We start from the raw sequence: 14978 nt of genomic DNA, 5'->3' as shown, positions 1-14978 counted from the left end.
CATGTGGTTGCTGAGGGAGAACCAAGGTGTGGCTTGGATGATGACCAACCACTAAGGTTCTAGTGATCACCCAAAAGAATAATCCCCCAGTGGCACTTGGCCAAATGGGTGACAGGTGAGCTTCCGCCTGAAACCAGTCCAACCACAACATATAGCCTCAGACCCAGGGGGAAGGGAGAGGAAAAAAGCCTCTAAGGAAATGGAGTTGTCAAAGTAGAATGCTTAGTAATAATAAGATAATAGCTTACATTTATTGAGAACTTATAATATGCCTGGCACTGTACTAAGTGCTTTCTTATATGAGTTCCCTCATTCAATCCTCAAAAAGCTCTCTACAAAGTCTTATTATTGTTACCTCCATTTGAGAGATTTGGAAACTGAGGCTCAGTGAAATGAAATACTTTGTTCAAGGTCACTCAGTAAGTAGTAAGGTCCAGATTTCAACTTACATATGTAGTGATTTCAGTGTACTATGGAAACCCAGGCATGGGAAGTATTGCTAGGGGTAAGTCAAGAGGGCAGACCCTACAAAAGTGGGGATGGATAGAAACAGTGGGATAGCCTGTGTATAAATAGGAAGCCTGTTTTTATCTCTACACATGGGCTGAATCAGGCAAGCAGCTCTATCTGGCACAATTTGAGGACTCTGAATGCCAACCCAGCCCTGTGTCATACAACTCCCTCCCCGGCACGTCCCTGGGAGCTGAAATATCTACTGGGAGTCATTTCTTTGGGTTAGGACATTGACAGCAGAAGATCCCTGTAAAAATACTAGGTTGGAGGAGAAATACATCAATCTCCTGGCACCTGTTGAACATAGCAACCTATGCTAGCCAGCTGGGTCCCATGGGAGAGGGTCTCAGTTTTTAAGTTGGAGAAGAAAGTGGTGCTCCAAGACGAGGAATACTATGAGTCTTGTTGCACAACCATTGTCCTTCAGATCCCAGAAGCCTGGGAATTAAAATCCATAGTTCAAAAATCTTAATGAAGACTATGTCCTCTGGGAGAAAGATGGAGGGAAGCCACTCCAGCAGCTGGAAGAATACTTCCTTTGCTTTTGCTGGATTAATACCAAGTGCCTGCAACTGCAGTTCTGGTTACTTCGGGCTCATGAGACCTGCTGGCATTCGTGTATCTAATTTTTTTTCACCTAATTTTTAAATGATAAACGAACTCATTATTTACTATTTGCTGTGTAGCTAGGCAAAGCGGAGAATGTTACTTTCAGCAGGTGACATGGGTGCAGATCCCTGGATTGGAGCAGGGATGGCTGGAGGGACCAGGCCTGGAGTAGGGGAAGGAACGAGGGGTGTCCAAGGGCAGGGCTCAGCTCAGCGTTCGCGAGGCTGCAGCGCACCCGGCGTTTGCGGAAAGGTTGGAACGTGTCCCCGCCACCTGCCGGTCGGCAGCCCTTCCCACAGTTAGACGGTGGCTACCCCGGCCGGCCGGGTCCCAGATTATGTGAGCGCCATCCCCTACTCCCGCCCCCTTCCCTCGCCGCGCCCGCGGAGTTAGGGGCGCCCGGAGCCGGGCGAGCGGCCCAGCGCGGGAGGCCGAGGGAGGGAGCGGAGGCGGGGGAGGGGGAGGGGCGGGGGAGGGGCGGGAGGGGGCGGGGCGGAGCCTCGGCGCCTCTAGGAGCCTTATTCCCCGCCGCGCGCCAGGAGCGTTCAGTCACCGAGGGATCTGCGGGCGGCGAGCAGCTGGCCGGCCTGACAGAGACGCAAGGGGCCCGGGTGGGCGGACGGACCGAGCGAGCAGACACCCAGCGGCCGCCGGCTCGGCGCAGGTCCCGGCTACGCTTGCACCCGGAGGCCGGCGGCAGACGCAGCCCGGCCGAATCCCCTGAGCTCCGCCCGGCCCGGCTCGCGTGCCAGCGCCCCGCAGTCGCCGCCTGCAAAGTGACTGCCGCCTCGCCGCCTCCGCCGGGTCCGGGACCATGAAGCTGCTGCGGTCAGTGGTGCTGAAGCTCCTTCTGGCTGCAGGTGAGAGGGCTGCCGACGCCCCCGGAGGTGGGGGGGGTTGGGGCCACTGTGCCGGGGGCCGGGGGCAAGGGCGCTGCAGCGACTCCGCCGCGGGCCACTTGGTGGGGCCCGTGCTCCCCGGCAGACGGCTGCCGGCTGCGGTGCGCGCGGCGACCCGGGGGTGCAGAGGGGTCTGATGCGCGGCCTCGCCCCCACCCCCCTGCAGTGCTCTCGGCGTCGGTGACTGGCGAGAGCTTGGGGCGTCTTCGGAGAGGGCTGGCGGCCGGAACTGGCAACCCGGACTCTCCCACCGAATCCACGGACCGGCTGGTGCCCCCGGAAGGCGGCCGGGCCAGGGAAGTCCTGGACTTAGAAGAGACGGACCTGGACCTTTTAAGAGGTGGGTATGAAGGCTCCTCATCCTTGACCCCTGTGGGCACTTGAAGAATAAGTGGATCCAGGGTTCACGCTGTTTGGGCACACTTGTGAGTTGGGAGTATTCATGGCGGACTTTAAGGAAAACCTGCTAAACCCGACAAGCTTGCTAGGGGATCCTGAAATGTGGATCGCTCTTTCTTGCTGTTGAGTCTCACATGTCCAGTTGCTCCCCTTCTGGGTAGTTTAGGGCAAAGTGAGCAGGCAGGGTGTCCGTGGTCTTGTACACTTCTGGGTAAGCTGGAGTAAGGAACAAGGAATGGTTGGGATGTTTTCTGTAAAGTTCCTATGTAAAAATCGGTGCAAGTCTTAATTCCTCTATCAAATGACCATTGTGTATAAAATGACAGATGTGGAGAGCCTAGGAATGTAGTAGGTGTGCAGTCTTCTCCGTCCACCTGTCTCCAGGCTGGAGAAACAGAGGGGAATGAGGATCTCTTGGTCTCCCAGGTGAGGCCAGCACCTCCTTGGGAGGCTGTGAATGATGGGCACTGGGTCCCTAGGGAGACATAATGAAATGCTCCGTGTCTACAAATCCTACCCAAAGCCTGGAGACTTCCTGACCACCCTGAGTCCCTGAGAGACACTCCAAGGGAAAAGGGCCATGTGGGATCCTCCAGCAGATGTGGCTGTAGTTGAGTACAGGCACAGGGCAGAGTCCAGAGCCTTCAGCGTTGCCCACTTGCCTGCCCCCAGCCACCTGAAGTGATTCTTGAGGGTGGAGCAGGGACTGGGCCCTGAAGCACCAGAATGACTATATTGGGTTGGAAAGATACCCACCTGTTCTAGCCCCGCCTGCCCCTTAGCCACCCCTTACCCAGAGCTTCCCTTAGGTGAGGTGCTGTCTTGCTTTGTATAAATCAAAGGTCTGCTCCCAAGCTGGGCCTGCGTTGTCAACCTTCATCCTCTCCTAGTAGCCTTTTGGGTTGCCCGTGGCTGGAACAACCTGGATTCTCCTAGCCATCGCCTCCTAGGCTGGGCAGAGCTGGGCTGTGACTCACCCTCCACCCACACAGCTGCTCCTCATACCTCTGCTGACCTGACTCACTGCTCCCTGTCCCTGGCAGGAGCCTGGCTGTCACCCTGTCACTTTCGTCCTCCCTTCTGGTTGGCTTGCCCCTTCTGCCACAATTTTACCACAGTTCTGGTCACTCTTGAGCATCTGCTTCACCTTCTGAGCGCTGAAGAGGCTTGGGTCTATACCAGAGGAAACTGGGGTCTGTGGGACTACTGGCACCTGCCTTTCTTCCCTTCTCTTGGCTTTGCTGGGTGAAAACTGATTTTCATGTCTGGGGATCCTATCATCTAAAATGAATAACTATTACTGTTTATTAAGTACCTGCTGTGTTCTAGGCAGTCATTATGCTATTGTGGGTTAATTAATCCTGTAGCAACCCTCTGAAATTGCACTGCTAGCCACTACTTACTGAGCACCCCAAGGTTCAGAGAGATTAAGTCACTTACCTAAGTTCATGGCGCTGAAGCGGGAGCACAGGTCTGTTGACTTCAGAGTCCATTCATTGTCTCCTTCCTGGTTCAATATCCGGGGTGTTCTAGACTTGTACAGGGGAAGGGACAGGGGTGTGTGAGCAGTTTGGTATATTGAGAAAGAGCACTGGATATGGAATCCAGAGACCACATTTCTGATCTCAATTCTGCATGACCTTCACCAAATCACTGCCTTTCGAGACCTCAAGTTTTTTTTTTTTTAATTAAAAAACATTTTTTTTTAATTTTAAGAGACCTCAAGTTTTTTATCAGAAAATGGAAAGCCATGATATTCTTTCAAGTCACTCCCCGCTTGAGGATCCTGCGTCTCCAGTCTAATGTTTGATGCTAACCCTTGCACCAGACACAAGGCTACAGCCATTGTACAGTGGGCACTTTTTTTCCTCTGGGAGCAGGGGAAAGGGGACTGGTGTCAGACCCCTGATGGGCTGCTGGGTGTAGCCCATGGTCAGTCCCAGCTGGAAAATGTGAAAAGGGGGGGAGTCATCCTTGTTCCAGTTCCTTCTAGGTAATTCCTTACTTTCCATCTTTCTCCCCCTTGTACACATTATACTCATCCATCCTAGAGAGCTATAAACAGGACATTTGGGGATAAATGTAATAGACCTTTGAGAGGAGTGGTAAGCTGCAAAGGACATAGAGCAGGGTAAATACTCTGAGGTCAAAAAAGCAAGGCCCTGACCAGGGATGGCCTGCTTGTGGTTCCCAAGCCTGGCTCTGGCCTGGGTGCATGGTACCCTGGTGCTAGTGGGTGCTTCAGAGGGGGCCATCTGGACATGGACACTGTTGTTATTTTAGGAGCCTCCCCCACCACCACCAAAGAAAGAAAAAAACCCTCCAAGTACCTTCTCCAGAAACAATTTTTATCTCTGACACTGTCTTCCTGCAAGTGGGTCAGTGAGTGCAGCATCAGGAAATGATGCTGATTTAAGGCCAAAATAGCACCAAGTGGGCGTGGGGGAGTAGATGGGGATGGACAGTGGGGTGGGGGTGAGGTTAGTAGAACTGCCCCGTCAGCGGCAGTGAACTCAACAGAAGCTAGCATTGTTCGAATGAAGTTCTTGAACTAAGTCTGAGAAATTCCTTCCTTGGGACCCCTGTAGCCTCTGCTTCCTCCCCTGCCTTCTGGTGGTCCTGCTCAGTCTTTAGCTCCTGGGAGGCACTGAGCCAAGGGGCTTCCCAAGGCCTCTGACTACAGGTGAGATTAAAGAGCCTGTACTCCTTCTAGACATGGTGCTGTTCTGAGTCTTTCCCCCAGGAGAGTTAAAGGCCTAACAGGGTCCTTTTCCCCCCTAGCAGCTGCTTTCTCCTCCAAGCCACAGGCTCTGGCCACACCCAGTAAGGAGGAACGTGGGAAAAAAAAGAAGAAAGGCAAAGGCTTAGGGAGGAAGAGAGACCCGTGTCTTCGGAAATACAAGGACTTCTGCATCCATGGAGAATGCAAATATGTGAAGGAGCTCCGGGCTCCATCCTGCATGTAAGTGTCCTTTCCCTGAGCTGTAGTCACGTGGCTGTTCCTCGTTGTCACTGTTCCTTGAATTCATAATTCTACCCAGTTGCTTCTCAATCTTTAGGCGGAAGCTGGGAGGAGGGGAAATATTTTTAGTCAGCGGAAGGGGCTCTCCCCTGCATGGGTTTGTAATTTCCTGTGGTGTAGATTTGTGACGCTCTTTCATCCTTAGGGACATTTCCTGCTTGCTCAGGCATGACATGTGGCCAAGAGAGCTGATGCCTGCAGCCAGGTCCTTCATTCATTCCTACTTCATGCCCTATTCCACGTGGGATAAACCAGTAGGACCCATGTAGGCTTCCTGGGTGGAGTGGAGCTCCTATGGCCTCCCTTCCCAAGCCCTGAAGACAGGTGGGAGGTGCATTTGGACCCACGCTGTGCAGATGTGTGTGCTTGGATGTATGTGTGCCCACATGAGTGAGCACACGTGGGTTGATTTGAAGGCATGGCAGGACTATACAGAAAGCAATCATCGCAGGAGCAGGGAGAGGCCCTTTCCCCTCTTCTTCCTCATCCCAGCAAGGGCCAAGACCTGGGGGACATAATGGGAATTGCCCTTTGGCCATGGGATTGGGAGAACACTTCCTTTGTGCAAGATTAACAGGAAATGGAACCCAACCCAGTAGACATCAGCCCCTGGTCAGGCAGCACCACCCTTTTCCTGGGTGGAGGGGCCATGGGTTCCCCAGCTTCTCTGCCAGGCCAAGCCCAGCAAATGGCTGCCTTGGCACCCCTCAGGGATGACAACACTGTCCTGCTATCTGGCAGGCATAATGTGGCCACTGTACCCAAGGCCAACACCCACATTCGACTACAAACATCCACTCTCTTCCTCTGGGCACAAGGTCCCTATGGAGAGACAGGCTTTGTGACCTGGGAGACTCTGGACAGGACCAGGAGATTATTAGGTGCACACCACATCTCAACCTATCAAAAAAGGCTGGCTGCCTGGCATCTCTGCTACTGTGATTAGTCCAGATCCCTTGGCTTTTTAAAGTTTCCTTGTCCTGTCTGATCTTACATAGCAAAGCTGCCCTGTATTTGGCAGCTGGCAGGCAGACCCGTCACTCTCCACCATGTTCATGATCACTTGTGTGTCCTCCCCTATAACATCCTTTTCAGGAGCTTGGAATTAGAGGGAGTTGCTTTAAAGTAACATAGACAGTTCCCATATTATTCTTCCCAAGGTCTTGGGGATAGGGTAGGAAATGGTTGTCTTAAATTTGTAAAATGCCATCATTAGCACAGGATGAAGGCAGTCAAGATGGGTTGAGACCAGGAGTCTGTCTGGTCCAAACTAGTCCAGGGCTTTGGTGGATGGACTTCCACTGCTTAGCTGAGAACCTTTGTAAGGCTGCTATCCTGGAGAACAGATCCTGACTGTCAGCTAAAGCCAGTAGATGAGGGTGCCTGGGACAAAGGTGGTGCCTCCTCTCCTTTGCCCCCCATAGCCTCACAATTAACATTTAATATGAGCTGAACCGAGCCAGTATGTGTGGAGTACCCACTTGGTGCCAACTATTCTAGGGAATGGGGAATTATAGTCCTGTCCTGGAATTATCAAAAGTTCTAGGGTGGTTGACAGGGCTTGCTGTCTCTAGTTGAAAGATGAGGACACTAGAGCCAGGAAGTTGGAAGTGATTTGCCTGAGATCAACAGCTAAATAAATGGATGGAAACAGGACAAGGATTCAGGTGCCTTTCAGTCCAGCATGCTTTTCATGCCCCCAGGCAGGACCAGGTATTGGCTTGTGTCCTTCTTCCCTATCTATCCTTCCAGAGTTTGAATACGATTTTATAGAGACAGCTGTTAGGTTAGAGGTCTCTGAAGGTTTTCACTAGCCTAAGAGCATGGCAGTCTGATTTGAAGACTTTGTCTCTGCTTCCTAGACAGATTTTCTAGAGACTGGATTGTGTGTCTGCTTTGGCTCCCCCTGCCTCCAGCCTTTGGAGCTCAGGGCAGAATGTAGCAAGAAGACACAGAGCTCCCAGTTTGGGGAAATGTGATATTTGGTTACCTACATTTGGGGCTTTTTGTTGCTCCTCTTTCCCTCTAGACTCAGGAACCGCCAGCCAGGGTGCATTCAGGCTGCCCTGAGGAGCTTGAGGCTAGCTGGCTTCCTAAACTATTCCTCCACAGCCACCATACACAGGAAAACGCTTTTGTGTCACCAGCCAAAAGTTGCCCTCAAAGAGCAGTTTCCTGGGGCTCCTGACTGGCTGCTGACCCAGAAGCTGGCTGCAAAGTTTCCTGTGGCCGGAGGAAGCCTGGAGGCAGTCAGGCTGAGGAGAATCAGCTGGGAGGGAGACAGGCAAGGAGCCTTCCCTTGGCCTCATTGGCCAGATGCTGAGAAGGAATGTCGAGCCCCCTTCTCGACAGTACCCTGTGGTACTAATTCCTCAGGGCAGTACCCTGTGGAGTCTAATTTTGTAATAACTCACACATATGTGGGGCTTGGCCTTTTGTTAAGTGCTGTTTAAGTGTAGTATCTCATTCGATCTTCAAAATACTCTGGAGAGGTAGGTGTTTATTATTCCTGTGTTTCAAATGAGTAAACCAAAGCTTAGAAAGGTAAAAGTAATTTGCTCAAGACCACCTGGCTAGAAATAGCAACAAGACATGGTGTAGGGGCGGAGAAACCTGGTTTGGAAAATGTCTCTGGACCCTAGAGGTTTCTTACTGCCATTGTAATACAAGTTCTGAAATGGGTCACAACCATCAGTAGGAGGAACATGTTCCAGTTTTGTGGGTTGCTGGCTTTGAGCAAGACACATTATCTTGCCCCCCCTTGCCACCCCCCCCATGCTTGGAACATACTCATCTGCCCCCCACTCCCTGGGAAGGCCAGGAGTCATTTGCAAAGGGAGAGGGAGGTGGGTAATATTAGGATGTTTACATTATTATCCTTTTGACTCAGGATGGGGGTGGAGAGATTATGTAACTGAATTGCGGGACTCTGAGACCAAGCTTTATTTCTATCATCTGAGTAACTACCTGTGGGGTTTGAGTGATGGCTGGAAGTGAAAAACAGCCTCAGCTTCCCTTCCCCACCCCCACAGGGGAGCATAGTCTCTGAAGTCATCTAGACTGTTGGGCTAAATCCTGGCTCTATCTCTCACTGGCTGTATAACCTTGGGCAAATTAGCTAGGAACTTAAGCCTCAATCTCTCCCTCTTTATTTTTTTTAAAGATTTTATTTATTTATTCATTCATTCATTCATGATAGACATAGAGGGAGAGGCAGAGACACAGGCAGAGGGAGAAGCAGGCTCCACGCAGGGAGCCCGACGTGGGACTCGATCCCGGGACTCCAGGATCGCGCCCTGGGCCAAAGGCAAGCGCTAAACCGCTGAGCCACCCAGGGATCCCCTCTCTCCCTCTTTAAAATGGGGATAGAAACTCCTACTTCACAGAGATATTTTTGAGATTAAACCACATGATTCTTGTAAAGCAATTAGCATAGATACTTGGCTCCCAGTAAGCCTTTAATGTTTGCTATTTATTATCCAAGTTAATAATAATAATATAATAATAAGTCAAGGAGCAGGGTCAGACAGCCCCAGGAAGCTATCACCTCATGAGATATGTGTTTCCTTGGGGTTATTTGCACTGTTCAGAGTGAGAAGAATCATGAATTTGGAATCTGCTAAGACTGGTTTCTCATCTTAGTCTTGTTGCCTCTTAGTTGTGCTACTTTTGGCAAATCACAATCCCTTTAACCCTTACTCTTAGTCTTTCAGTCTGTAAAATGGGGCTGTACCTGCCCACCAGATGTTATGAGTCTCAGTTGGGCTAGCAGATAAGTAGTGTGCTCTGTAAACTGCTGTGCATGAGCAATTTTCCAAGGGCACTCCCGAGAGCTTCCTCTGTATCCTGTCAGCATGGAGGTTATTGTTTGCCCCGCCTTGGCCAACGGGACAGATGCATAGAGAGGCTGGGCAAGGAGCTGGGTGCCCTGCTGTGTGTATATGGGGCTGACACACATTTATCCTGCAGTGAGGTGGTTTCCCAAAGCACCCAGGAGGAGCTGAGCCAGAGAGAGGTGCCCAGCACTCCACAGGGGCAGCCTGGCCCCCCCTACTGCTGCCAGGTTTGGATAGGTCTGCTTCTGGGGTGCCTCTCAGTAGGAAGAAGGGATTCCTTGCTCTGAGGCATCACATGTACGACCTGCTTCTCAGAGGAGGGCCAACTCAAAATAGAGGGCCAATAGCCAACTATTCAGTGAGGCAATGGCCTAGAGTCCCCAGGCAGATGGAACCAATGCAGTTGTGAGTGTGATGGGACAAACGGAGCTCAGGGTCAAACAAACCAAGACCACACCTCTGCTCTGCCAAGTGACCATGGGGAAGACAGCTCTGCCTTTCTGTAACATGGGGTTCCACCTACATCAAAGGGCCTTTCCAGTGCTTGGATAAAGGAAGGGACATGAATGTACTTGTTCAACTGAAAGTGCTTCCAAGTCTTCCTAAGAGTTTCAAGGAAATGCTTTAGTTAGAACAGGCATTTGCCATCTGATTTATTTCTTGAGTGTGAAAACCCAAAAGGTTTTTAATTTTTTTCCAATGCTCTGGCTAGACAGCTGGGCAAGAAGTTACCTTGGTTTGTTTACTTTGTCCTATGATGTAGGAGGTCAGATAGCCCAGGGTTCAGAGGCCAAAAGTCAATGTGAAGCTCTCAAGTTGGGCCCTGCACCCAGAGGGAGCTGGGAGTTCAATGAAGGGAACTTGAGAAAAATGACTCCTGGCAAAGGAACAGGACCTATTAATAGGATGGGCTGTGGCTGAGAGGCACTGAGTGCTGGAAGCAGTGGTGAAGAAGGCTGGCTTTATTTCTGGGTCAGAGTTAAGGGGCCTCACTAGAAGGAGTGATAGTCCCCTCGACTCAACCCACTAGTACATAGGCCTACACCTCTGAGGGGCTTAAACAGACTGTCTTAATACACATGTAATAAATCATCCACACATGGAACATATGTAGCTTGGACCTTGAAGTCCTTCCTCACTTTTTCCCTGCCTGGAGCAGTAATCTTGAGCCAGATAACCAGAGGGAATGGAGAGGGGGCCTAGGAGTGCGGGGAGGAAAGCCACAGAACCTTCAGAGGGGCTTTTCAAGATTCTTCTCCTAGATCCCTACTAGAAGGAGAGAGAAAGGGCAGGGATCAAGACCAGGGATTGATAGGCTGAGGCTGTGAGGACTGGGATCTGGCTTAGGTAGGAGGGTCATTGCCTACAGAGAGAGAGGCCAAACCACTAACGTCATCTCTGCTTTTTTCTGTCTTGAACCAGCTGCCACCCCGGTTACCATGGAGAGAGGTGCCATGGGCTGAGCCTTCCAGTAGAAAATCGCTTATATACTTATGACCATACAACCATCTTGGCTGTGGTGGCTGTGGTGCTGTCATCTGTCTGTCTGCTTGTCATCGTGGGGCTTCTCATGTTTAGGTGAGTATTGGGGCCCCCTGCAGGCTGTTTCTGCAAATAACTTCCATTCCTCCTGCTGGGTTTTCTGCCTGTGAACACATGAGCCCTTCAACCTCCCAAATTCCAGGCTAGGAACTTGACTGACATACCTGAGGAACCTAGCTTCTCTAGGCACCTAGTTTCTTGGGTGAGATGTGAGTCCAGTGTCCAGAGCCCAGGGCAAAAATTGCCAGGTCATAGCAGGTCCTGCTTTTCACAGCAAGTCTAGTAACCCACCCATGGGTCTCTCTTCATATGGTTCCTTCCCTTTGCTCTGTTCTCTGATGGCATTAGTGTGTGGTTTGATAGACAAAGCATGGGTGGTATATGGCTATTGGTATACCTTTCAATTCTGAGGCATTTCAACCTCAGGCCATGCTTCCAGTCCAGGTTGTATTCTAGGTTGAGGGAGACCTACCAAGTGCTCGATGCCCATTTTCAAGCTGTACAATTCATCTGTTGGGAGACCTGGACCAAGTTACCTGTCTTTCTGAGGGTTAAAATCTCATGATGATTGTAATTTCTACCTACCTCATAAGGATATTATGAGGATCGTGTAGATGAGGTCAAAGTTCTTAACAAATTATAGACTGCTGTTAGAGACAGGCATTCCTTGGGGCAGTTGGGCCTCTGACCAGAGATCTATTGGGCTGCCATAGCCTCTTGGCATTTCCAGGTAATGGAGGGAACCACCATGGCAATGGCCTTTTGAAGGACCACTACCTTCTGGGACCTGCACCCTGTCATAGCAGGCAGAGCTTGCTCACAAAACTTGTCTCCTTCAGGTACCATAGGAGAGGAGGCTATGATGTGGAAAGTGAAGAGAAAGTGAAGTTAGGCATGACTACTTCCCACTGAGAGAGACCTGTACTCAAGGTAATGGTCCATCTTTTGCCCCATGGCACCATCACCATCTTCTCTAGATCTGTTTCAAGGTATTCTGAATTCTTCTCTCGACCTAGGAGTTGGGGGCAGGCTACTGTGGAGTTAGGGTCCTATTGCAGAATGGTTTCAAAAAGGTTTTCAGTGGGTTGTCTCCACTTGGGGTGACAGTTCCTAGAGAAATACCCAAGAGAGATGCCTGAGACAATACTTTCTCCTATCCTTGTTCCTTCTTCTGCCCCAGGTGATCTTCCTACTTCATAAGACTGGACCTGGGAAACTCTTAAGACCGAATCCAGCTTTGTTTATTTATTTGAGAGAAAGAGAGAGTATGAGTGGGGTGAGAGGCAGAGGGAGAAACAGACTCCCCACTGAGCAGGGAGCCTGATTTGAGGCTCGATCCTGGAAGTCCAAGATCATGACCTGAGCCGAAGGCAGATGCTTAACCGACTGAGCCACCCAGCTGCCGCTGGATCCAGCTTTAAATGCCTTCCTCTTGTGCTTTAGGAATCTGCAGGGGGACTGCTACCTCCGAGAAGACACAGCTGATCGTAGACTCTGCAGAGGGAAAGGACGTCACAGCTAGTCAGGAAGATTCCTTCTTTCCCAGTTGCTATCTAGATTGGCCCTTCATAATTGCTTTGCCAAAATACCAGAGCCTTCAAGTGCCAAACAGAATATGTCAAAATGGAATCTTGGTCAGAAGAAAGCGAAAGTGAGAGACCTTCATGCCCTTCTGATTTCCTTCCACCAAACCCCACCTACCCCCATAAGTTTGTTTAAATAATTAACTTCTGGATTAAGATGCCAGTTAAATTCCATATGCTCCAGGATCTTTGACAGATAAAAAAAGAAGAAGGAGAAGAAGAATTAAAGATTTGTGGATTGAAAGAAAGTAACAAAGATTGAGAAGCCATATACTCAAGTAGCCACCAAGGGATCTGCTGTTTGGATCCTCAAGCGCTGGATTTGATGAGCTAACTGTGAAATACCACAAGCCTGAGAACTCTGAATTTTGGGACTTCTACCCAGATGGAAAAATAACAACTATTTTTTGTTTGTTTGTTTGTTTGTAAAATGCCTCTTAAATTATATATTTATTTTATTCTATGTATGTTAATTTATTTAGTTTTTAACAATCTAACAATAATATTTCAAGTGCCTAGTCTGTTACTTTGGCAGTGTCCTGGCCCTCCACCTGGCATGCCCACCATCTGGCTCAGCATTGTTCTCCTCTGCCATAACTTTGAGATGGTTCTGTGACCCATCTGTAGTCATTTGTTATCTGTGCACATTTCTGAAGATCTTCCACAGTCATGGTGCCACAGGGGGAGGTCAGTACGGTCAGGATATAGGAGTTAACTTTGTCAGATCCACTCTATGAGCTGGACTGCAGTCTTGCCTAGGCGATTTTGTCTACCGTTTATGTTTCAAAAGCCCAAGGTGCTGATGTCAAAGTGTAACAGATATTGGTGTTTTCTTGTGTCCTCTCCTTGCCAAATCTCCTAAGAGGTTGGACTTCCATGCCTGCAGCTTTCCTGGCTCCTCCACCCCTATGGCCCCAGGCCCACAGAGTGGGAACTCCTTTTTTCTCATGTCAAGACATTTTTTCTTACTCCTGCCATTCTTCTGGTGCTACTCCATGCAGGGGTCAGTGCAGCAGAGGAGGATCTAGAGAAGGTATCAGCAAAGAAGAAGGCTGAGGAGGAGCAGGAAACATTGGAGCTGCCTGTTCTTGTTAATTGATAACCTACCGATTACTACAGAGTTTGGGGTCGGGGGGCTTCTGTGTAAATCCATCCACCTCACTTAAACTAAAAAGGTATGCTGTCATGGTCCCTTCTGGAAGTTGCTGGTGCCATTTCTGAACTGTTACAACCTGTATTTCCAAACCTGGTTCATATTTATATTTTGCAATTCAAATAAAGATAACCCATACTCCATAGACTTCTTTCTGTTTTATCTGGGAACTGGTTTAACATAGGTATTTCCTAAGCCCTGAATCAATATTTTAGGCTCTAGGCCAGGCTTTTTTATGTACTCTATCTTGGTATCCCTGACAACAGTGTGATAGAGGTACTGTCATCATCCCATTTTTCCTGAAGAGAAAACTGAGGCTCAGAGATATTATGTAACTTGCCTGAAGAAACACAGTTGGTAAGTGACAGAGCTAGGACTGGCAGTCTGACTGCAATTATTTGTCTTTATACTTATACTATTTCTGAGACAACAGAAAATAAACCTTTCACATTGGAAGTTTGACTGGCTATAACCAGGAAAGATGTCCACTCATTTAGTCAATAGACTCTGGGCTCAGGGCCTGGTCCTGTGCTGTATCCACAATGAGGCATTGCCTCTGGTGGAAACAAGGCATCTTTGACTTCCCTCTCATGCTCCACAACCAATCTATCAGCAAAGCCTTTCACTCCTATCTTTAGAATAATGCTGAATGCATTACTATCTGCCCTGCAGGCTTTCCCTGACCAACCTATTTGACAGTAGCTTCTTATTCTCCTTACATTGCTTTCTTTTCCACCAGAGCCCTAATCAAGACTAACATTCTTTTTGTTTTTGTTGTTTTTAAGATTTTATTTATTTATTAATGAGAGACACACAGAGAGAGGCAGAGACACAGGCAGAGGGAGAAGCAGGCTCCCTGCAGGGAGCCTGATGTGGGACTCTATCCCAGGACCCCAGGATCACACCCTGAGCCAAAGGCAGATGCTCAGTTGTTGAGCCACCCAGGCATCCCCATTTTCTTATTTGTTGATTGTCTATCTCTTCCTACTAGAATGCTAGCTTTATGAAGGTAGGGATATGTACATTGCACTAATCATAGGCTTTCAATATTTGTCAATATGGATGAATGAAAATAAGAAATGACTAAAATCTAGTCAAAGGCTGGCAAGTGGGCAGGTATGTGATCCAATGCTGCCCTGGAAGTGTGGTTGGGTTTAAAGAGCTGTTGGGGAGGATGGGTGGAGATTACGGGATAAATGTGAAATTAGGGGTAGGTCATCTGGCCATGGTGTCCTGGGTACATTGGAGGCAGAGAGATCCATTGGGAAGTCATTGGACAAGTGCTACTGGACTGCTCCCTCCTCATCCTTTTCTCTTAGAGAACTGTGATACTCTCAAATTTCTCCAGGAACCCACACAGAGATCTTATATCTGAATATGTTTTAAAATTTTGGAGACTAGTAACTACCAGAGCTGAACATA

At 49.3% G+C, this 14978-nt stretch overlaps 1 protein-coding gene across 3 annotated transcripts; it reads left to right on the top strand.

Annotated features, from left to right (window-relative positions):
* The first annotated feature begins 1638 nt into the window (after nt 1-1638).
* HBEGF (heparin binding EGF like growth factor) lies at nt 1639-13699 on the top strand. 3 transcript variants are annotated; one of them, XM_041768242.1, is made up of 6 exons: nt 1639-1982; nt 2188-2361; nt 5202-5382; nt 10701-10856; nt 11660-11750; nt 12264-13699. In XM_041768242.1, the coding sequence occupies exons 1-5, from the start codon at nt 1937-1939 to the stop codon at nt 11730-11732; spliced, it is 630 nt and encodes a 209-aa protein (XP_041624176.1). In that variant the 5' UTR covers nt 1639-1936; the 3' UTR covers nt 11733-11750; nt 12264-13699. The 3 variants fall into 3 exon arrangements, with proteins under 3 accessions (XP_041624176.1, XP_041624177.1, XP_041624178.1); XM_041768243.1 differs by having other exon boundaries at nt 12001-13699; XM_041768244.1 differs by having other exon boundaries at nt 1641-1982; nt 5205-5382.
* The last annotated feature ends 1279 nt before the right edge of the window (nt 13700-14978 follow it).

This window comes from Vulpes lagopus, chromosome 8, assembly GCF_018345385.1.
Source record: "Vulpes lagopus strain Blue_001 chromosome 8, ASM1834538v1, whole genome shotgun sequence".
Taxonomy (NCBI): domain Eukaryota; kingdom Metazoa; phylum Chordata; class Mammalia; order Carnivora; family Canidae; genus Vulpes; species Vulpes lagopus.
The sequence above is the reverse complement of the archived record's forward strand: the minus strand, read 5'-3'. Positions and strand labels throughout refer to the sequence as shown.